Source organism: Electrona antarctica, assembly GCF_951216825.1.
Source record: "Electrona antarctica genome assembly, chromosome: 15".
Lineage (NCBI taxonomy): Eukaryota > Metazoa > Chordata > Actinopteri > Myctophiformes > Myctophidae > Electrona > Electrona antarctica.
In genome coordinates this window covers 5,001,075-5,024,836 of record NC_136796.1, presented here as the reverse complement: position 1 = coordinate 5,024,836, position 23,762 = coordinate 5,001,075, and the positions used below count along the sequence as shown (strand labels likewise).

General features: G+C 46.1%; 1 protein-coding gene and 1 long non-coding RNA gene across 2 annotated transcripts; both read right to left on the bottom strand.

Annotated features, from left to right (window-relative positions):
• Positions 1-941: 941 nt before the first annotated feature.
• Positions 942-1,779, bottom strand: LOC306938545. The gene is made up of 3 exons (XR_013791744.1): positions 1,667-1,779; positions 1,365-1,521; positions 942-1,278 (listed from the first exon to the last, which is right to left on the bottom strand). It is a non-coding gene; the product is annotated as an uncharacterized lncRNA (long non-coding RNA).
• Positions 1,780-6,973: 5,194 nt separating this feature from the next.
• LOC306938311 (5-hydroxytryptamine receptor 3A-like) lies at positions 6,974-23,499 on the bottom strand. Its single transcript, XM_079522428.1, has 10 exons — positions 23,392-23,499; positions 20,330-20,484; positions 19,935-19,979; positions 12,942-13,051; positions 12,430-12,599; positions 11,112-11,266; positions 10,292-10,502; positions 8,936-9,085; positions 7,996-8,078; positions 6,974-7,437 (listed from the first exon to the last, which is right to left on the bottom strand). The coding sequence occupies exons 1-10, from the start codon at positions 23,468-23,470 to the stop codon at positions 7,207-7,209; spliced, it is 1,389 nt and encodes a 462-aa protein (XP_079378554.1). The 5' UTR covers positions 23,471-23,499; the 3' UTR covers positions 6,974-7,206.
• Positions 23,500-23,762: the final 263 nt, after the last annotated feature.

Genomic DNA, 23,762 nt, shown 5'->3' with positions numbered 1-23,762 from the left:
GAGGACTGCGGAAAATCACGACCAACTAGTGATGACCAGCTCCTCTCTTCACACTGTTCTGAATCACTGTTATGAAGACAGTGACGAGTGGGAGTTGAGCAGGGATGATCAGTCAGCTTTAAACAAACGGACATCACCCAAGGCACAAAACAAAGGGTGTCACACTGGGCCTTACAGCCGAAAGGCCCTATATCTGTACTGTTTGCGGCAAAGGCTATGCATACTCTTAAAATACACAACAGGACTCACACAGGGGAAAAACCCTTCCCATGTAAAGTTTGTGGAAAAGGCTGTAGTCAAAAAAGTGGTGAAAGGTGAAAAGCCCTTTAGTTGTTCAGTGTGTGGCAAAGGCTTTTCGTAAATACATGGAATCTAAAAACACACAAGGACTCACACACTGGAAAAAACCTTTGTGTGTACAGTTTGTGGAAAAGGCTGTAGACAATACTTTCATCTAATGTCACACACTAGCCTGGCTAATAAGCCAGACCGAATCAGCCGTTGGCAAAAAAAAATTGCCTGCCGGCGACAGTGTGATTTGAGTCTGGCTTATTAGCCAGGCTAGTCACACACAATAACTCATACAGGGGAAAGGCACTTTACTTGTACAATTTGTGGCAAGGCTGTAGTCGCATGGAAAGTCTAAAAATGCACATGAGGACCCATAGAGGGGAAAACCCTGGACCTCCTGTTGAAGAAGACCCCTGGCCTATATGAAATAATGCAGCACCAATGTGAACTTCCTTTTGTTTTATTAGGGGGGGGGGGGGAGGGTACAATTTTTTTTTAAACAATTAAAACATTTAATGAACAAGAATCGTGCAGCATTAGTTGGCTGTCCAATTAGTTACTCTTATGTTTTTGCTACAAGAGAGACTTTAAGAGAGGCTTAAGTCAAGCATTTGATGTCTGTTTAAAGCCACAGTAGTTGGCTCCAGGTGACACATTTTGAATGTAGTAATGTACAAAACTACACACAATAAAATCATGTGAGAATCGTGATCTCAATTCTTGTGGAGGAAAATGGAAAATCACATTTATTGAACAAGAATCGTGCAGCATGTACACTCAAGAGTCCATTTGGAAACCCCTATAGCAGTGGGTTTCAACACTTTTCATGTCAAGGTCCATTATTTATTCAGCATTTGAGGCTGCCTGCCGTGCCTGGCCGTTTCCTTCCTTTATGACGTTCTCCAGCTCCTTTGAGGTAACGCACCAGCTGGTTCTGGAACTCAGCCTCGGTCACCCCCTTGCAGCTCTCAACACATCTCAATGCCTCTGGGATGACAAAGAACAATAAGGTCAGAAATTGAACAAATTACATTTACATTTACTGCATTTTAGTCCACATCATCAGTACTTACTATGCACAATATCCTTAATTTTCAGCTCTTTGAAACCAGCTTTCTTGAAACCAGTCCAATTTAAGTCTTGTGCCACCGCATCTGTCATTAGCAAGGGCATCATGCGGTACACTGCATCTTTAACATCTTTCCCACCCGTGGTTGCTAGATGCAAGACCTACAATGACCACCCAGTCCGGGGCGGACTGGGTGGTTTTCCAAATCACCCAAATCACTGAATGCTCCTTTAAGACAATCATCCAACACCATGGAAATAAGTACAATAAGCCGATTTAGCATTACGTTGTTTGCAAACAACTTACGATGCCTTCACCAACAGTGCCGTCATCTTCAGCTAGCTGGCCCTCTAGCTGGGTCAGTGCACCCAGGCTGTTCAAGGGGAGCCCAATGTTTTCTGGTGGGGCCAAATGGGTGGCTGCAGAGTTGCAGTGATTGTTTCAATACAATATAAGCAGCGATTTGTACACTTCTGCCCACAGTATACAAATCTGGTCAGAAAAGAAAAAACTAACCGATGTCAGAACTGTCCTCTCTGAAAGATGCAACTGGACGGAATAGTGAGCGGCGGGATTGAGGCCGCCAGAAACCCTGTGAGGAGTCACATTCTCCATCCCTTTGTTCTTCTGGGTCCGATTCTGCACAGCTTGCTTGCTCTTCAATGCTTCCACGGTTCTGGTGCTCCCTCAAATCAGTTGGAATTTGATTACACTCTGCAACTGCGGGCCATTGTTGTTGTCGCGGTGTTCCAGTCTGGCTCTGACCTGCCGCATTTCACTGCACATCTCTGCAGTGGCTTTGCGGATTCTTCTCCTTCTACTGGAGTAGCTGACACCAGAAGCCATCTCAATGGTAAATGGTAAATGGTGCATTTATATAGCGCCTTTATCCAAGGCGCTTTACATAGATTGTGCATTACATTCACCCATTCACACACACATTCATACACCGATTGCGGCAGAAGCCATGCAAGGTACCAACCAGCACATCGGGAGCAATTTGGGGTTCAGTGTCTTGCCCAAGGACACCTTGACATGTAGACAGGAGGAGCCGGGATTCGAACCGCCGACCCATGGATCATTGGACGACCTGCTCTACCTCTTGAGCCACAGTCACCCCATCACCTCATCTCAATGTAATGGCGTTTGTTGTGTTGTGGAAAAGAAAAACAGCAGAGTGTAAGACAAGTATATCATATACACACACAGGAAGGAGGGGAAATCCTAATTGGAACTGATATTCTCACTCTGAGAACCACTGCCCAGAATGTATTTACCTCTAGAAAACGGGTTTCTCTGGAACTGGCTCGTCCTACTGGCTCCTGTAGCAGAAAGAATTGTGATTACATGTCTGGAAATACACATTAACATGAATCCATCCAATAAAACAAAATAATTAGAAGATTGGGCACTAAGGAAGCGTAAATAACAGAAATGTAAAATGCGTCACAAATATTACAAATGCAGAGTGTATGTGTACCGTATACACACCGGATTGAAAGATTGGCAAGCTCACAACGCATCGTGAGCTTGCAGATCTGACATTTTGGTGAATAGTTCCATAGGGATGCTGGTCACATTTCACTAGCCTGGCTAATAAGCCAGACTAATATCACACATGCCAACGGCTGATTCGGTCTGGTTTATTAACCAGGCTAACATTTCACACCCAAAACCTGTCTAAAACTAGCCTGGTGAAACCACTCCCCCTGCTGGACAACATTTGCATTCTGCCAGAAGGGTGACTTAAATCTGGCAGAATCAGGTTAGTCTAAAACCCCATCTTTACAAATATAAAACATGTGAAAAGTATTCCGGTACCCATGTCTGTAGTCGGCGCTATAGCGTGTGCCAACGTGTACGTCACCAAGAGGGGGGCGGCGTCTAAAAAGCTAGGGACGGCCCCCTCGTGGGCATTAAATTCTAGCCCGCATCACTCAGAATGGAGTGACGGTGGTATGTTTTTGTAAATATTGAGCTCGTTCTTGGCGACAACATAGTGAACCAACACCAGGATGGATAGAAAGAACGTCGGGCCCAAATACATTACAAGGACAAGGAAAATGTTGTGAACAAACACGGCTGTGCTTAGATACTTTGTTGAACGTTATGTATCTGCGCCCGTGCGCCGATCCAAGCCATTCTACGTCTTTTTGTAAACTCGTCAATCTGGGTTCCTTGATACTGTCTCCATGCTGGAAAGCTGAAAATCGAATTCCGTTTTCTGGCTCATTTCCTTGACGCGACCTGCTGTGGCACTTATTTACTGAGCAAGTCTGCACCATTGTGAGGTCAGTTTAAAAAAAGAACGTATACAAGCACACCTGATGGTCGCTCAATGTAAACAAACCAGACAAGCCAGCAAGTATGGCGGCCGCTACCACGTGACACATATGTTGACGCCCTCTCCAGGAGATTTTGTTACACCCTATATGGACGAGGAGTCAACAAACTAGTAGCGATTCATTCGTGGGTGATACCAGAGCAATTTCATACAATTACAAAACCGCATAAAAAAACTACAATGTCAAAACGTACCTTTTAGCCTCGGAAGCGTGGAACAGAATATTTCGAAACGAGGCGAGAAAGTTGGTTGTTGATCCTGCAGCGTGAGGGAAAGGCAGACAAGTGTAGGCTACAAACAAGTTGAAACAACAATACCTGTGGCTGTGTGGTAGTGATACAGGAAGAATAGGAACGACCCTCATTGGTCAACTGACTCGCATCATATCACAAGTCACGCCTACGTTACACACACGAACACGCACACGCGCGCGCAAGTATAGTAGTCAATTATCTAGTAGTTGCTTTGAGAATTATTTTGTAGCCTACATGGTATGAGAAGGAGTGGATTTCTGTTAAGACTCGAGCTGGTACTTGGTTAAGTGGGGGCACTTAAGCAACCATTGTTCAGATTCTGTCTATTATTGGTCTGTACCCCAACCCCCCCCCCCCCCCTCCCCTCAACCACACACGCGCATACAACAACTCTTCTCTGATTGGTCCACCATACACCCTCTGTGAGTATTTAACAGTGCTGTGTTTTCGATGACACACATTGCTCTGCAAGTTGTTAAGAACTGAACGTCTCTCTTCTCTTGTTGTTGGTCTATTTGTCACAAGGACACACAGAGCTAGCTTTGAGAAATGGCCTTTCTACAAACACTGATGTCCTTGGTGAATGGGCGACTATCTGCAGCAGCTGAAGAGATATGTGGGACTGTTGGAAGAATTCTAACAGAGTATGAGGACGAAGCTTTCTACTTGAAACAAGAAATTCACCGCAAAAGCAGACTACTGGATATGGCTTTGAAGGAGAACATCAAGTCACACAGAGCAGGTTGGTAGTGAATGAGTGTCAGAGTCAAGTTTACTTTGACTGTATTTTAGAGTAACCCTATCCCATTGTGGTTGTAATGTTCCATTGTGGTGTTTTTTGTTTATAGTTATAATTAATGTACCCTCCCTCGTGCAGAATGCTCAATAACCTTTTATAGTTTCTCCAAAATATAGAAAGGACAAAATATTCACGGCTGACCGTTGCATTGTGATGTAAACAGCACAAAATAGCTATAATAATATATATATATACTATAATATTTATAATCATAATGTTTGTGTTTGATACATATCCATAAACAATTATGTGGTGCATACATAAGTGCATACATAACAATTTATATTTCAAGTATATTCATATTTTTTTGTCCCATTTATTTTGCCTAGACATCCTGCAACAGTGGGGGAGGAACTCCATTGTGGTTCAGGGAGAACCAGAGCCTCCACGTATTAAAGAGGAGCGAGGGGAGAAACTTATCAAACAAGAGGAGGGGTTGATACTAGCGGTGATAATTGGGGATGATGTTGAAAACAGAGAGACAATGACACAAAGTGATTCAGAGGACTGCGGAAAATCACAACCAACTAGTGACGACCAGATTATCTCTTCGCACTGTTCTGAATCTGATGGTGAAGACAGTGATGAGTGGGAGTTGAGCAGGGATGATCAGTCAGCTTTAAACAAACTGACATCACCCAAGACACAAAATGTGGAAGGACAAAGGGTGTCACACACGGTGACTCATACAGCAGAAAAGTCCTTTACTTGTTCATTGTGTGACAAAGGCTTTGTTAGAACATGTGATCTAAAAATACATATGAGGACTCACACAGGGGAAAAACCCTTTGAGTGTAAAGTTTGTGGAAAAGGCTGTAGTCAAAGAGGTCATCTAATGTCACATATGAGGACTCATACAGGGGAAAGGAACTTTAGTTGTACAGTTTGTGGCAAAGGCTGTAGTCGCATGGCAGGTCTAAAAGTGCACATGAGAACCCATACCGGGGAAAAGCCATTTACTTGTACAGTTTGCAGCAAAGGCTTTGGTAAAATGGATTATCTAAAATCACACATGAGGACTCACACAGGGGAAAAGCCCTTTGTATGTAAAGTTTGTGGAAAAGGCTGTACTCAAAGAGGTCATCTAATGTCACACATGATGACTCATACAGGGGGGCAAAACATTTAGTTTCAGTTATTGGCAAATGTTTTGATCAAATTAACATCTGAAGATATCATTATCATGGCATAGATAGCAAAGCACACCAATCACATGGTTTGACAATATCAACATGAATGAATGTATATTTATTTAGATGTCAATGCATGCATTCACCTTGATGGATTATCAAATATTTGTGTTGATCTTCCATTGATTTTCTTACTGTATTTTACTAATAGTAACATAATAATTTCAATAAAGCTTTCAAATCTGATTCCCGTGAGTGTGAGTGTGAGTGTGAGAGAGAGAGAGAGAGATAGTAGCCTAGATGAGAGGCCGGACGTAGCGCGTGGAAGGAACACGTTATTCCAACCAGTTCCTTTCCCCTCCATCAGGCGCCCCGGCTGGCCTAGGGGACACGGGGAGAACATGCAAACTCCACACATTTTCACCAGGTGAAACCACATTCCATCTATGGTAATGAAGATCACACGTGTACACAGTACTTCACACACTCAGTCCAGGTAGAGTTCAATGCTTTTCAAAATGGCTCAAAATGCAGTGCCAACTGAAGCATTAACATGTCAATATTGCCACCATGCTGAATTGGTTCTGACCTTTACTTTTTGAAATAAATACTGCAAAGGGGGTTTAATCTACTACTTGTCGACGGGCTCTAGACTCCATTTCTACCAGCGCAGGGATAGCTTTTTTCGGAACCTCATCTCGGAGCTAAAGCGTAGCAGTGTAGATATAGAGGTTCCAAAAGGATTCAACAAATAATAATCATATTGGCCGTAGCATAACAACATTAAGGCATGGATGAAGACTCCCAACATTGTCTCTGGTTTAAACCACATTCCGTCTATGGTAATGAAGATCACACCTGTAGTACACACTGCCTCACACGTACACACTCAGTCCATAGAGTTCAATGCTATTCAAATGGTATCTTTAGGCTTAATTGCTGCTCATGAACCCTTTCAGTGCTAACTGAAGCATTACCATGTCAATACTGCCACCATTAGTATTCTTTTATTTTAAAAGTCTACAGGCCTACAGTACACAGAAGCAGACATTTGCTACCACAGTAAAGAGATGTAAAGTTGCTGCATGATAGGAAAAATCACACTTGTGTGTGTGAGAACTTAAGTGAGTGGCGTCTGGTAACGTTTGTTTAAAGTGTTCTAAACAAACATTCCAAGTCCATAGACTTGGCTGCCCTATGATGTAATTTCAAAAGCCAGATGTTGGAGTACTCAAATACTATAAGCAGTCACTCAAGAGTGTTCAACATTCAAAAATAATAATCAAATAAGCAATAGACTAGCTGCAGCTTGTGTTGATTTAGTATTCAGGACCCCATGCACTAAAGATGGCGATCAGAAACATGACGACTGTTGTCACGTAGACAATAAAGAAGGCTTTGTTGATTCTTGTGGCCATTCGGGTCCAGTAACCTGCAGGCCTGCCCCCATCTTCCTTACTCCTAAAGAACACACGCAGGTTCTTCTCCAGATCTCTCAACCCATCCAGGATCACCTGGAAACCATGAGATTCCCCTTTGAGATTGTTGTCCTGAAACACACATTAGATTATTTATATTAGTGTTTATTAAGTGGATGGTGACTTGTCTAAGCGTGGTATATTTGGCATTCGATTTTTGGACCAACAATTATGCTAATAATGACACTTATTTGTTTAGTTTTTTTCAGATAAATATTGGGAAAATAGACAATCTACCAGCTCACTGCACCAGTGCTATTTTCAAAACGGTTGCCACTTTCTTATATCATTTGACAACTTGGCCAATGTTTACAGTATAGATTGGTTAGCCTACTTTTGATGCAGTATGCTTTTTTTGAGTGGTGCAAAGTTGCAAACCACTCCAACAACCAGCTTTGTCTGTATCTATGTATCTATGTATGTGTGTACCTGTACGTGGGGCCACGTATAGGTGAGCATGGTTGCTATGGTTAGTGTGTGACGTCACTGCACCACTCAGTTCACACGGGTGTGATTTTTTATATATATAAAGGCCTTAAATGTCCTTAAAATGTTATCTGGGGGGTCCCGACCCACAGGTTGAGAACCAGTGCACTAGAGACACATGTACAATGGTGACACGACACTAACCTCTTCAGCCATACTCTGTAGCTTGTGCGTTGTGTCTCTCTCATCACCACCATCAGGGACATCGTTGTAAAACCATCTCTTCTCTGAAATGAGCAAATTACACATAATAATAATAATAATAATAATCTTTATTCATAGAGGACCTTTCAGAAGTGCTTAACATTCAGAAGTGCCAGTGTCCAATGCTATTTATTTTATTCAATTTTTTTTACCAAAAAAAATACTGTCTTTTGTGTATAATGTTTCATATAATACAATATCTGGAAACATATGTGATGTTTATCTATTGTCTTTGTGACTTTATTGAAAGAAAAAAAATATTAATAAAACAGGGCAAACTAAACAATAGTCGAGAGTGAAATTAAAAAGGGTAAAATCATTTAAATAATTAATTGCACTGCGCTGTTATTTGTTGACTATAGGGTTCAGGCCAGATACTTGGATCTTGCACTTTGTAAGACGCGCTGGATAAGAGCGTCTGTGTTGTAAATCAGTGGTTCCCAAACACAGGGGCCAGGAGTCAGGACCCATTTGTGGCTCGTGGACACATTTGTAAGGGTCCCTTTATATTTTGTTGACTACGTTTTGTTTTTTAATTAGTGGTATTTCAAAACATTTAAAAAAGTATTGAAAACAAATGTGGCACAAAGCGACGCGTTGTGAGCCTGTAGATGTGCTATTTTCACTAGTTTGGGTCCCGGGCAAACCTCTAATTTCACTTTTGGGTCGTGAGCTATTGAAGAGAAGACTTCCGTACACTCAACTTACTAATAACAGCAGGTGCTTCGGCAAAAAAGCAGCAGACTGCAGACACATAGGAGAAAGAGGGAGACTTATTTAATGTCCAAATAAACATGGACATTTCGGTCCTTCGACCTTCCTCAGTCATGAGCTAAAACGTTTGGGAACCAGTGAACCACTGTTGTAAACAATGTCTCACCTCTGTCACAGCCTTTGGTCTTGTCCTCCTTCAGGTTGGGGTCTTTGTCCGTCTCCGTCTTCTGGGAGTCTTTTTCCAGCAGATACGTCACTATCAGTGTCTCCAACAGACTCAGCAGCATCAGAGAAAAACTCCCAAAGCAGTACATCGCTGTGGGCAGGACACAAGTTGATTCATGTAACTAACCGTGACATCTAAATACATTATTATATTGTGTATACGAATGATCCAAAGATTAAAGGTATATTCAGTGATTTGACTTAATTCAAATATCATTTATTTTTTATTTTTTTCTGGATAATCCTCCCTACTATAGAGTGTGCTGACCATATAAGGAGTTCCTCCCTGTCCCCAGTGAGCCCCTGGGGTAAAAAAACCCTAGTTTCAGTTTTGGTGGTGGGTGGCAAAACCTTCATCCAATCAGGATGAGTGGGGCCTTCCTCCAATCATGATCGAGTGGGGGCGGGCCTGTTGCACATGCTGTTGGCCTGTTGCACTTCCCCCCACTGTAGAGTGTGCATGTGCACATTTTGTTACCGGGGCGGACTGGGTGGTTTTCCAAATCACTGAATGCTCCTTTAAAACATCTCATCCTGGGCTGACCCCAAAGGTTATGTTCCCTGCTGAACAAATGCTACAGTGGTACGACGATTGATTGAATGATTGATTGAATGATTGATTGAATGATTGATTGACAGTTTGCAAAAAAGAGCACAGGAAAGTACAGTTCTGCAAAAAGGACGTATAACCCAAGAAAACACTATGGCTTGTTTCCATTGGGGTCCTTCATGCTCAATTCATCGAAGCACAAGAAGTCCATTGTGTGTTATTATTATTTCTTTACTACAGATGAGAGGCTGCTCTACCGGGATGTGCACGCAGCGGCTTGAAAGTAACAGAACGCTATATGGACCGGAGCTTAAAGGGACACTTCACCCTTTTTGCAAAAAAATATATGTTAATGACGTTTAGAAGCTTTAGAACACTTTCCTGGGGGTCTTTATGTGTGTAATATGTGGTTTTAGATATTTTAGATTGTAGCAGTGAGCCCAGTGTCTCTGATGTCATGGACACTGGGCTCACTTCTTTCCTGGACTACAATTCCCATAATACTTTGGTGCACTGCTCCTCCTTGTGAATAGGGGGATGGCTGTCTTACTGAGACAACATGTAGTCCAGGAAGTAAGTGAGCCCAGTGTCCATGACATCAGAGACACTGGGCTCACTGCTACAATCTAAAATATCTAAATCCACATATTACACACATAAAGACCCCCAGGAAAGTGTTCTAAAGCTCCTAAACGTCATTAACATATATTTTTTTGCAAAAAGGGTGAAGTGTCCCTTTAATGTTACCTATGATGGGCATTCTGTTGGACGTGGCGGGTAGGATATCGTTGAGAATGAGTTGTAAAACGGTGACCGCCAGAAGCACGGTGACCTTGAAGCTCAGCTTCTCTCCACCTCTGTCCGAGATCAGGAAAGATGCCATGTCCAGACACAGGAAGCACAAGACAGGCAACAGGAAGTTGACAATGTAGAGGACGGCCTTCCTGTTCATGGTGACCTGCATGGAGGGGATGTTAGAAGGTCAGCCTAGAGACGGTTCAGAAATGCAACTGTAACAGCTTGCATTAAGATGTAGAAAACACCCTAGCCCGGGGGTCTTCAACAGGGGGCCCGGGACCCCTATGGAGTCCTCAGAGTTACTACAGGAGGCCTGCCAAATCTTTATGTGATAGGATATTCATATTTGTCTTTTACATTAACCACTTGAACCCTAGCATCCCTATTCCGAGGAGAACTTTAGCCAAAAAAAAGCATGATCTACAAGCACAACAATGCCTTGCGCTGCAGGGCTTTGTGAGCTTGTAGATCTGCTATTTTCGGCAAAGAGGCTTGCTGTAAAAAGAGTAGCTCAAGGAGTATAAGGTCAGGTTTATTGCAAAATTATTGAGGGTTAAAGTGGTTAAATGTCTGAAAATACACATTTGCATGAATCCAACATAGTGCTGTCAAACAGGTCTATGAAATGTATGAAAAACTTAAATCTGCAACACAATTGTATACAATATGGGTGGGGGTCCCTGCTTCATCTATCTCTCAGCTAAGGGGTGTACTGGCCTGATGAGAAACGTTGAAGACCCCTGGCCTAGCCTGTACGAACAATACCTACAGTGTAGACAATGCGATTTGGCCTGAAGTCCGACGCGTTGATTTCAACGTATGAAAAGTTCTGAAACATCCAATCATACTCGGTCCTCATCATCATCACGGAAAAATAACGGGTGGCAGCGAGGTTAAAGGCTGCTTTGAGCTGCAATTCTTCAGCTGGTAAAAGAACGGGAGAGAAAACACTGAGGTTATTCAGACGCCAGGCAGTCAAAACAATTAGGCTATGTGCCCATACCCGAGGCGGGGTTGGTGAAAGGGTCTTTCTGTGTGGAATTTGCATGTTCTCCCCGCGTCCCCTAGGGTAGGTACCCTCACAAAAACATGCAGTAATCCTGGTCTCTAAACTAGCTCCCCCAGGGCGCCTGATGGAGGGGAAAGGAACTGGTCGGAATAACGTGTTCCTTCCACGCGCTATGTCCGGCCGGGGAAACTCTCCCCTGTCAGGTGAAAAGAAGCAGCTTGGACTCCTCATGCATAGAAGGAAGCATGAGGTCAGTCCGCTGCCCCCCCCCCCCCCCCCCCCCAGGTTGGCAGAGGAAGTGTAGCGCCCAGGATTACATTCCAGGATTACATTAGATAATTGACACTGGGTGAAAAAATTGGGTTACAAAATTGTGGGATAAAACATTTAGAACAATTAGGCTAGATGAGACTCGATGGAGGACAAGAGAGCAGCAGTTCGACGGACTGCCTGAAAGTGCACGGATGCCGGTCTGTGTGACAACAACACTGCAGCCACTTAATTTATCCACCCTGCAGAGCTAGCTCACCTCCCAGCTATACATGTATTTGGAAGTCGTCTTGTGTCTCTTCAAAACTCCCGGTGTTTCCTTGGCTTCATGGCCGACAAATTAAACTCTGAATGAAGGAGGACATACTGCTGTAGTGCCGAAATGATTTCGGCTCGCCAGAAACTTTCAGTGGCGACTTTAGGATGCTTCCCGCCTCCCCCCGAACCTCGAATGACGTCACATTGTAGTCTCTACAGAACCAAACCGACTTATATTCGGCTCTAAAATAGGAGTATGAATCGTCCCTAAGATGTTGGATTTCCACACAGGAGACCCGGGTTCGAATCCCGGGCGTTACATTGGTGCCGTGACCCCGTACGGGTATTTTGTTGACGAAATCGACAATATATGTAGTCTTAGTTTTAGTCATCGTAACTGATTTGCTTTTATTTAGGGTCAGGGTTTTTGTCAGTGAAAAAAGGTGGTCGACAAACATTTTAATTGTCATAGCTTTAGTGGACAAAATCAGCACGCACGCACACAAATACACATACAGTACATTCAAACACAAACGGTGGGCTCCCTCACGATCATATATCCCAGAGGAAAACGTGAGGTCGCAGGACTGAGTGTCGAAGGGGAACTTGTAGACGTTCATCCTACAGGTGCTGACGACCACTTCTTTATTCAGAGCGTAGACTGTCCCGTTGCAGTGGACGGACACATAGGGGCTTGGAACAACCTTATCCATCTCTAACCTGGAGGGAGTGCACACACACACACACACACACACACACACACACACACACACACACACACACACACACACACACACACACACACACACACACACACACACACACACACACACACACACACACACACACACACACACACACACACACACACACACACACACACACACACACACACACACACACACACACACACACACACACACACACACACGTTATGTGCTGTGTTGGTATCCAAATACACATTATATTATGCATTCATAGCATGAAAACAGTACTGGTGCTGCATCATAGCATCTCTCTCTATATATGTGTGTGCGTGTGCGTGTGCGTGTGTGTCCGCACCTCTCTTCGATGACGAGGTCAGGCTTCCACAGCCATTCAGTGGGTATAGTAAGTAACTCAATTCCACAGAACTCAGAGGGATCCCAGGATATGTGCTCATTTTCCCATTGCTACAGTGGAAGGAAAATTACAAACAACTCAAGTCTACTTCTTTTACAGTCATATTATGGTCCTGATTCACTAATAAGCTGTTTGTAAATAGCGTGTAAATGACTGGGCCTTTGCAGTGGTTGCTCTTATAATACTGTGGAACACCCTTCCTTTGGCGATACAAATGCTGAGTCAGTTGACAGTTTTTAGATGAGCAAAACACATTTGTTTCTAAGCATTTTGTCTCACTTTTAAAAAGAAATCTAGTATTCAATTTTTGTGTAAATTAGCTTAGTGAATCAGGATAGAATCACTTTTTCCAATTAAAGTGTTTCTATATCTAATAGTTTACTGGTATTTTTTCACAATAACCATTCCACATGAATGTATTTTTAACAACCTACCTCAAACCCTAACCTAACTATAACGTAGGTTACGTAGGTAACCAAGGTTATGTGAGCGATTGGATCACTCCAATATATGATAGTTCCTCCGCCAGGCGGAACGTCGAGCGGACTTACCGATGATCCCGTGCTAAAAGCCACGGGAAAATGACGTGCGAGTGAGGCACCGTCTCCGAGGTTACTTTTCCCGCACACGTCATTTCCCCTTCCTCGTACCCTTTCCGAGGCGCGATAGATCTCCGCGACTAGATTGGAGTGATCCAATCGCTCACATAACCTTGGTTACCTACGTAACCTACGTTATGTAGCGCTATATTGGATCACTCCAATATATGATAGTACCAGATCAGTCGGAGACCTATCAATGAGAACAAGAGCCAGGCCCTCCCGGTGGAAGCGGCCTGCCCCAGCTCAATCACAGAGAGGGGCCCACTGTCTCCGAAGGAGCAGAGGCAACCCCCAGCACGGCTTGTGCTGGGGGATTCTCAGGGACCACATTGACGCGGTAGAACCTGGTGAAGGTACTAGGCGACGTCCAGCTGGCTGAGGCACAGATGTCCGAAAGGGGGATCCCCTTAAGCTGCGCCCAAGAAGTAGCCATGCCCCGAACCGAGTGTGCCACCACCGCGGGCGGCAGAGCCTGCCCGGCCAAGCGGTAAGCACAAGCAATGGTATCAACAAGCCAATGCGAGAGTCTTTGCTTCGAAAGCCTTTGGCCCAAGACTCTATCACCATAGCATACGAAGAGCTGATCAGTCAGTCTGATCGCCTTCGTTCGCACAACGTAAGCGTCCAAATCCCTCACCGGGCAGAGGACGTGAGGAGCATCACCCGAGCCCTCCCCACTCAAGGGGGGGACATAGGCAGACAGGTGAAGAGGCCGATTCACATGTCCCACAGACAGAACCTTCGGCAGAAAGGAGGAATTGGGTCGCAACGTAACACTCGAGTTACCAGGACCCATCTGGAGACACTCCGCGCTCATCGAGAGCGCATGGAGCTCACCCACCCTCTTTGCGGAGGTGACGGCCAAGCGTAGCCTGGATCAGGGGAAATGGAGGAAAGGCATAGAGCCGCGTCAGCGGCCAATCGTGAGCCAAGGCATCCAGGCCCAGAGGCCCTGGAGGATTTGCAGTGAGTGGTTTCCTGGGAGGCAAACAGGTCCACCTGTGTCCTCCCAAACCTGTTCCACAGTTGTTGCACGACCTGAGGATGGAGACGCCAGTCCCCCTCTCTCGGTCCGTCTCTGGACAGCATGTCCGCTGCGGAGTTCTGTACCCCCGGGACATACGTGGCCCGAAGAGATGGGAAGTGAGCCTGAGCCCAAACTAAGAGCTCCCACGTCATCTCGTGGAGACGGCGGGACCTCAACCCACCTTGATGGTTGATGTAGGCTACCACCGAGGTGTTGTCTGATCGCACCAACACATGCCGGCCTTCCAGATGCTGAAGAAAGTGCTGAAGAGCCAGGCACACAGCTCTGAGCTCCAGGACATTGATATGTTGGACAGACCATGGCGGACTCCAGCGGCCGCTGGCCGCCATGCCCCTGTACACCGCACCCCAACCTTCCAGAGAGGCATCGGTGCACACCAGTTCCCTGCGTGTCATCCTGCTGAGCACCCTCCCTGACTCCAAGTAGGAGCAGGCACGCCACCGGGTGAGTGCGAGCACACAGGACTTCGTCACCAACAGACGACGGTGTCTGTGTCGCCGCTGATGCAGCTTGTGGGCATTGAACCAACGCTACAGCGGTCTGAGATGAAGGAGGCCTAAGGGGACCAGCGACGAGGCCGCTGTTAGCAGGCCCAGTAGGCGTTGGCAGTCCCTGACGGACACCATCCGTCCCAGGTGGAACCGGTGGAGAAAGGACAGAATCGTCTCGACTCTCTTGGCGGGCAGACTCGCCCTCATGAGAGACGAGTCTATAGCCATCCCCACGAAGACCACGTCTTGTGAAGGGGACAAACGGCTCTTCTTCTCGTTCAGGACCAACCCTAGCTCCTGGATGTGTCTCAACAGGAGGCTGGTGTCCCTGGCTGCGTGCTCCATGGACGGAGCGCAGAGAAGCCAGTCGTCGAGATAGTTTAACACCTGAATGCCCACGGAGGAGAGGGGCTCCAGAACCGCGTCCATGCATTTCGTGAAGGTGCGCGGTGCCAGAGAAAGCCCGAAGGGAAGTACCTGATATTCGTAGGCCTCTCCTTCGAAGGCGAACCGGAGGTATTTCCAGTGGCTTGGATGGATGGGCACTTGGAAATACGCGTCCTTTAAATCCAGGGTGGTGAACCACAGTCCCTCGGACATGGCCTGCAACACCCGGGCTGGGGACAGCATCTTGAACGTCAGGTCCTTCAGGCAGCAGTTGAGGCTGCGCAGATCCAGAATGGGACGGTAGCCCCCGTCCTTTGGAATGATGAAGTACCTGGAGTAGAACCCATCGAGCCGTTCTGAAGGCTCTAATTTCCTGATTGCTCTCTTGGCGATGAGCGCGGTGATCTCCAGCCGGAGAACCACCCGCTTCGCAGGATCGGACACAGCAGTCTCTTGCATGCCCCTGTAGGGCGGTGGCCGACCACGGAATTGGAGTTTGTACCCTCTTAGGACTGTGTCCAACACCCAAGGGGACTCCACACGCTCCTCCCAGATTGCCCTTTGGGCCTGGGAGAAGCGGCCGATGCCGACCACGCAGCAGTCAGGTAGACTGCTGGGGGCCTGGGTTCTTCCCTGAGGATCGGCCTCGCCCGGCAGAGGGGCCTCCACGCCCTCTGTTCTGGCGACGCCGTCTCCCTCGTTCCCGGTTTCCACTGCCCTTGGGGCTTGGCTTGGTACCGGTGGGCTTGGGCTTGGTGAGGAGCAGGACCAAGGCGTTGCTGCAAGCCGGCTGAGAGTCCTCGGCGTGCCTGCGACCATGACCTCTTGGGTGCAGTTGCACGTGGCTGAGGGGTCTCTCGAAACTTAACCAAGGTATCCCTGTCCCTGCGTAAGTTCTCCGCTTTGCGAAGTATGTCGTCCACCCCTGTGCCAAAGGTAATGCCTGGCGTTAGGGGTAGGCCACAGAAAGCCTTCTGCACGTGAGGCTCTAGGCCCGACAGGGACAACCAGAGCTGACGGCGCGATTCCACCACCGAGGCCACTGCCTGGCCGTTGGCTCGCACCAATTCGGACTGCAGAAGACCCAGAAGCCTGGATACTTCCACTGCCTCGTCCGTCCAACCCTGTTCGGACCCTTGGAGCTTGGGGAGCAAGTGCGCCAAATAGGAGCCCAGCAGCATGGCTGCATTATTAAGGCGGGCCATGACAGCAAGGACATTAAAGGTCCTGTTCAGGAGCTGGTCACTGGTCTTCTCTAGGCCAGGCTTCAGCTGAGGGCCCTTGCCTCCAATGATCTCTGCGTCAGTGAGGAAGGTAGCCGCCACTACATTGTCTATAGCAGGGTATGCATCAATCCCAATGGCATCCTGGCTGGCCATGCGGGTCCATGGAGCGGTCTCTCTAGAGGAGCGAAAACGAGCCTGTGGCCCGGACTTCCCCATTCTGGACCAGCTTTCACGGAACGCTGCAGCGAACTGTGGACACATGGGGATCTGTGCTTTGATGTCATCTGGGTCTGCCCACTCAAGGCCCAAAGTACTCGCCACTCTTTCCAAGAGAAAGCGCATGGACTCCGTAGCTGTCAACGGCTCCTCTGAGCCAGCAACTGAAGGTTCATCGCAAACCGAAGCACTCTCAAGGAGATCCGGATCGTCTGGGGCGAAGACAGTCATGACGTCGTCATTGTCATTGCCCTCCAGAGCGTCCAACTCTCGGCGCAGGCACTGAGCTCTACGCTCGAGTGTATCCAGCTGCTCCACCCTACGGTGTTTGGTAGCCGGAGGGCCCATAGCAGGGAGATCCCTAACCTTGGCGGGGTCACGCCCGCCAACCCCCACACCCACAGCCTGTGCCACTTGGGCCACAGGTGCTGAGCGGCTCTCCCGCACCGTCCCAGACGGGGGGAGATCACCGATATCGGGGGGGGGGCCTTGCGGTTCGGGCATATTCTCCATGGCCTCTAGCCGGGCCGCACGGAGTCTATCTCCCAGTAGGTCGCAGGCTTGACAGCGCATAGGGTCTGCAACTGCTGCGCGTGCATGCTCTAGACCCAGACAACGGAAGCAGGCACGGTGCCCATCCCCGACGGGCATCGGCCCCATACATGAGGTACAGTGGAAGGTCATGCTGCCACAATGTAACCCTCAAATCACGCACTGTATATTAGCCCTAGGCTTACACGAGTGACCAGACAGAAAATATTGAATATACCGTTACTGCGTAATGTATGCAATATATATATCTAAGCTTTATCACACACCATACATTGGCCCTTGGCTCGTATGGGTGACGGCACAGAAAGAGTTAAGTATACAGATAACAGTTACTTGTGAACTTACAAATGTATAAAGCTTTGTCACACACCGTACATTGGCCCTTGGCTCGTACGGGTGACAGGACCGAATTTATTATATACTCAGTTACCCGTGCAACGTATATAATATACAATATACGCTATATCACACACCATATATTGGCCTAGCTTTAGCTCATATGGGTGACAGCACAGAAAGAGTTAAACATATAGCATGCAACGCAAGCAACACATGTAACGTAAAATATCCAAGGCTGTATCACACGCCGTATATTGGCCCTTGGCTCATATGGGTGACAGCACAGAAGAGTTAATGTACAGTTACTATGCCGTGTAACTTATATAATACACAATATCACACTATCACACGCCGTATACTGGCCCTTGGCTCATACGGGTGATAGAATACAGACAACAGTCAACTGTGCAACGTATAGATATACCAGGCTGTATCATACACCGTACACTGGCCCTTGGCTCGTACGGGTGACACTACAGAAATTATTATATACACAGTTACCCGTGCAACGTATATAATATACAATATACGCTATATCACACACCATATATTGGCCTAGCTTTAGCTCATATGGGTGACAGCACAGAAAGAGTTAAACATATAGCATGCAACGCAAGCAATACATGTAACGTAAAATATCCAAGGCTGTATCACACGCCGTATATTGGCCCTTGGCTCATATGGGTGACAGCACAGAAGAGTTAATGTACAGTTACTATGTTAACACCCTAATATGCAAATAAGTATAATATACTGTCACTTGCCACGTATTTATACTATACACATCTCTATCACACACCGTTGCTTTACGGGTGATAGGACAGAAAATGTATAGTACTCAAATCAATAGTACTCAACTTACTTGTGTAACATATAATAATGTACAAAGTTTTTAAATGCGCCCGTGTGTTAGCCCTCGGCTTACACGGGCGAAAGAACCAATATAATATATATACCAACACTTGTGTAATATAGTATATGGAAACCTTATCACACACCGTTTATTAGCCTTTGGCTTTATACGGAGGGACAAGACAGGTATAGTGCCTGCAACTGACTTAATGTAATTAGTAGCCTACTCCAGCCAACTGAGTGAAATCAGCTGTGTGCTTGGTGTACTGAATGGTCGATTTAATACTCGCCTATTCTGTTGGATTTTAAATCACCACAGCTCCCACGGAGAGCGAGTTTACAGTAAAGACGGGGAAGCGGAGAACGCGTGGCGTCTCCTTCTTCCCTGGGAGACGAGTCACTAGCTGCCCAGCGGGCTAGCGAGACCCGCTCCGCAGCCGTCTAGGGAAGGCGTCCGTTCCCGAAATAAGCCGTGAGGGACCGGCGAAACAGACAGACAGTCAAACGAAAGACAGCTAGTCAACAAGGGCAACTTCCTGACGCCGTAGCACGAGCGACCGCTCGTACCACCGTAGCACGGTGAACGGGGGTGTTTTTAGCTTTAGCTTCAAAACACACTGACAAAGAAGGCAACTCAGAGAGGGGCCAGCATAAGCTAGCTACTCAGAGGGAGTTATACCTTCCTACGGTAAATACTTAGCTTAGTCCTTACCAACCGACGACGCCGAGGAAAGGAAAGAGGAAGGGGAAATGACGTGTGCGGGCAAAGTAACCTCGGAGGCGGTGCCTCACTCGCACGTCATTTTCCCGTGGCTTTTAGCACGGGATCATCGGTAAGTCCGCTCGACGTTCCGCCTGGCGGAGGAACTATCATATATTGGAGTGATCCAATATAGCGCTACATAAACGCAAGCACGGAGCAGCGCATGTTCTCCAACCTTAATCCGGTCGCCAACCTTAACGCATGGTCGCCAACCTTAATCTGGTCGTTTTACGCATGTCAGACCAATGGTCGGAAAAGTGTACGCATCCCCAGCTCCACGCCAAAATGATGTTGTAAATGTAACATACATGTATGTATTCATGTAATTGTACTTGAACAAATTGTAAATTGTAAATTGCATGTATTTCACAGTTGTTAAATCTAGTTTCTGACAGCTTACAAGTCTTGCAAATACAAGATTTCCACGCTACGGTGATGATATCTAATCAGAACTCACCATTAAAATCCACATGTTTGAGATGAATTTCAGGTCTTTCTCAATCTATGAGTAAGCATACACAGACGACAATCACAACTCATATCTGAAAATAGCAACAAGTATGTTTGTAAAGAAGTAGATGCAAACAAAAATGGTGTCCCATTTTGGGGCATGTCATATTCTCCAATTTTTATACTGTACATTTTGAACTTTTTTTGAATGTATATGTGAAATAGGAATACTTTTACTTTTGGTACTATACGTATATTCTAATGCCGATACCTTTGTAGTATTAGTCAAGTAAATTTTGTATACCGTACAAAACATTTCTACGATATGGTATTGATACGTTTACTGAAGTAAAAAGAAAATGGTGGGTACGTTTTTATTGAAAAGACGACTTTTCGACTTACCACGTCTATAATAGCAATGAGCGACACATCCATGGTAACCTCGGTGCTTTTGGTGTGGTCCAAAACGGGCCGTGTTGCCGTGTACAGCCTGTTGTCTTCCCTCAGGTCCAGGTGGACCACTACGTCATGGAAACTACACACCTGTTTACCTGAAACTGAGTAGAACAAAAGATTGTTCATTTAGGAAGATAGTCCAATTCGATTGGAGCCACTAGATGGTATACCTGACTCCGCCAGCTGGTGGCAGCATGGAGTTCCCCCTCCTGCTCCCATCTGGTCCCTCTCGGGCAGAGACGATGCACTCCGAACCATTTCTGACCGGAGAGATATGCGGCCGTATGCGGCCGCTAGAGGCGGGATCAACGCGATACTGATGACGTATTGAAGTGCTGTCACAGTGCAAATGTAAACACAACCTAACAAGACTACAACTCGAAATTATTATGGACATATCATCATTTTTGTCCTGCTGCTTCTGGTTTATCGTTTCTGCTTGTATTGAGAGAGACCAGATCCAGGCAGGAGGAGGAAACTTGGGAACTCAATACTGCCGCAGTCAGGTTAACTAGAGGGGACACATGGTACACAAATCCTACAAATGGTCTCCTGAGCCTAAGTGGCGCCGTCAGACGCCAAATCTCGTGAACGAACGTCCTATGTTTACTGGTGCTAGATCCCTGGGACAGAGAAAGGTTGATAATAAAGTACATTTTCTCCTAATTTGTAAAAGCCATTTTAGTATTGAACATCTTGGGAATATGGTGTGGCTTGTGTCAATCAGGTCCAATATTTAGTTCAGGGACCACGGGGCTAAAGAAGCTGTGTTCATGTTCACTCTCTCATTAAGAGACTAAACCTGGAATTAAGAGACTAAACCTGCTTCCCATGCATCTCCTAAAAAGGTGTCCGCCACTTAACGGATTACACGCATTAACGGGAAGTATACCGCAGATGGCGAGTCTTGCCTTGGGTAGAACAACACATTGACACTGACCAGTGGGCAAGGCAGAAATCCATTCATGGGTGGCCATAGCTGAATGGTTAACCGCGAGCTCGCCTGGGGAGCCAGAGGCCCTGGTTGTCCTGGCTGGGTGAGGCCGCCTGGGGAGGGCTGTATTTGTGTTCATCTATTTGCGATATATCGTTACATGCCTAGTCGATGTGTGTCCCTGAGCAAATTAAATATACAGTGACAAAAACCACCCCAAGGAGTGGGGACCAACATTATAGAGCACCGAACGTCTGATGTCAATATCGGCAGAGGGTAGGCACTACGTCGACGGACGGGTTTGTGTATTTATTTTATTTTATTTGCATTATAATCACCATAGGGGGATCTTAAATCAAATCAAATCAAATCAAAGTTTATTTGTATAGCACATTTACATTGACCGAAGACAAACCAAAGTGCTGAACAAGAGCATGTAAAACAAGAACAGAGCAACAACAAGAGCATGTAAAGAAAAGAAAAGAAAAACAAAACAAAACAAAACAAAACAAAAACAAAGCAACAAGTGAGACCGGAAGTATAAACAGACATGGTATAAGAAGGGTACGCGTTTTCAGGCAACATTAAAAGCCAGGGAGAAAAAGTGGGTCTTTAGGAGAGATTTAAAAACACCCAGGGACTGGGATCTAAGATCTAAGATCTTAGATCTTAGATCTCATAAGAACCGTGTTTGAAAAATAAACAAATCATCATATGGATATGAATAATCAACTGAGTGACTGACTGTCATAAACGATACAGATACACCTCCACGACAATATTGCAGAGACAGTTTGTTTATTTTTGGACCACAATGCTTATATGAGACGAGTTTAAGATGACCCCATGTTATTCTCCATAGAGAAAAACTTCTGCGAAACCCTTGGAACCAACGGATGAGCGAGTGACCTTCGGCCTTCGGTGCTCTATTGTTAAGTCTGAAATAGACACCTGCTGAACCGACACTCTAATGTAAATCAACCAAACGACAAGTCAAATCAACACACTCCTGCTGGCACTGCCCACAGTCCCGCAAAACAATACAGGAAATTATGTTGAAATTGACGTGTCTGCCTCATCAGGCTTGTGTTTCAGATGAGTCGGCTAAGGCGTGTCTCGTGCTGTTGTCTGAGGCTTCGTACACACATAAAGAACAACTGTGGTGTGCTCTGCCTGTGTTTCATGGCCGCCCCAATGCTTTTCCAATGGGAGTCACGTGGTTTGACCAAACACTTGTGTTTGATTGCCCGCCCTCCCCCATCACACATAACTGTTTGGTCAAACCACGTGACTTCCATTGGAAAAGCATTGAGGCGGCCATGAAACACGGACAGCACAGAGCATGTTCGTCTGATATGTGTGTACGAAGCCTGAGCGAACTGTGTCAGCCAAAGCATCAGGAATGCAAGCTAATGCATCGCCTTGTGGTGGACATTTTGGTGAAAATTAAATTTTTGCCACGGACATATAGGCCTACAAAATGTGTAGGCAATATGACCAGAAACACAGAGCTAAAGAGCATAAAGACCCTAAACGAACAGGTCTGTAACTCTGAACCAATTGGTTCTATTTGTACCCTCTCATAGTTAAGGTGGTTCTTTCAAATAAAACATTTGAGAACCACTTTTTGAGGATCCCAAAGGAGAATGTTCTCATCGGAGAGGGAGCTGGCTGCTAATAGGATCTGGACTGGAATGTGTTGAGCTCTCTCTCCCTCTTTTCTCACAGACTCTTGTGCGTTTCTCCGTTCCCTTAGCGTCACAGCATTGCAACATCTGGAGAGAACATCTGAACTCTCTACAGTAGTTGGACTTCTAATATTGCAACTGTTCGGCCTGCAAAACCAGGCCTGAAAATCTGGAGACTTGAAATTCTGTAATTGGGTCTTATGGTCAAAATAAAAACATTATAATGGTGTGTAAAAAAGAAAACCAATGGACAAGACCAAGTCTTTGACATGGACACATTTGTCCATGTATGGACATATTGATGACCCCTGAATGAGGTTGGAATGCACAAGCCATTGGAGGACTACACATTTCTGTTGACTGTCATTGAACACAATTCTACACACCTTTTCTTGCAGCTGAATCCTGGTCATCGGGTGGGTTCTGGGTTGTCATCAGGTCATCGGGTGGGTTCTGGGTTGGCATCAGGTCATCGGATGGGTTCTGGGTTGGCATCAGGTCATCGGATGGGTTCTGGGTTGGCATCAGGTCATCGGATGGGTTCTGGGTTGGCATCAGGTCATCGGATGGGTTCTGGGTTGGCATCAGGTCATCGGGTGGGTTCTGGGTTGGCATCAGGTCATCGGGTGGGTTCTGGGTTGGCATCAGGTCATCGGATGGGTTCTGGGTTGGCATCAGGTCATCGGGTGGGTTCTGGGTTGTCATCAGGTCATCGGATGGGTTCTGGGTTGGCATCAGGTCATCGGATGGGTTCTGG

Coding starts and splice junctions, on each gene's coding strand:
- LOC306938311 (XM_079522428.1), bottom strand. CDS start 23,470: ATGCCAACCCAGAACCCACCCGATGACCTGATGACAACCCAGAACCCA. Junction 19,980..20,329: donor TCATTGCTATTATAGACGTG/GTAAGTCGAAAA, acceptor GCTTACTCATAG/ATTGAGAAAGACCTGAAATT. Junction 12,600..12,941: donor GACCTCGTCATCGAAGAGAG/GTGCGGACACAC, acceptor CACTCCCTCCAG/GTTAGAGATGGATAAGGTTG.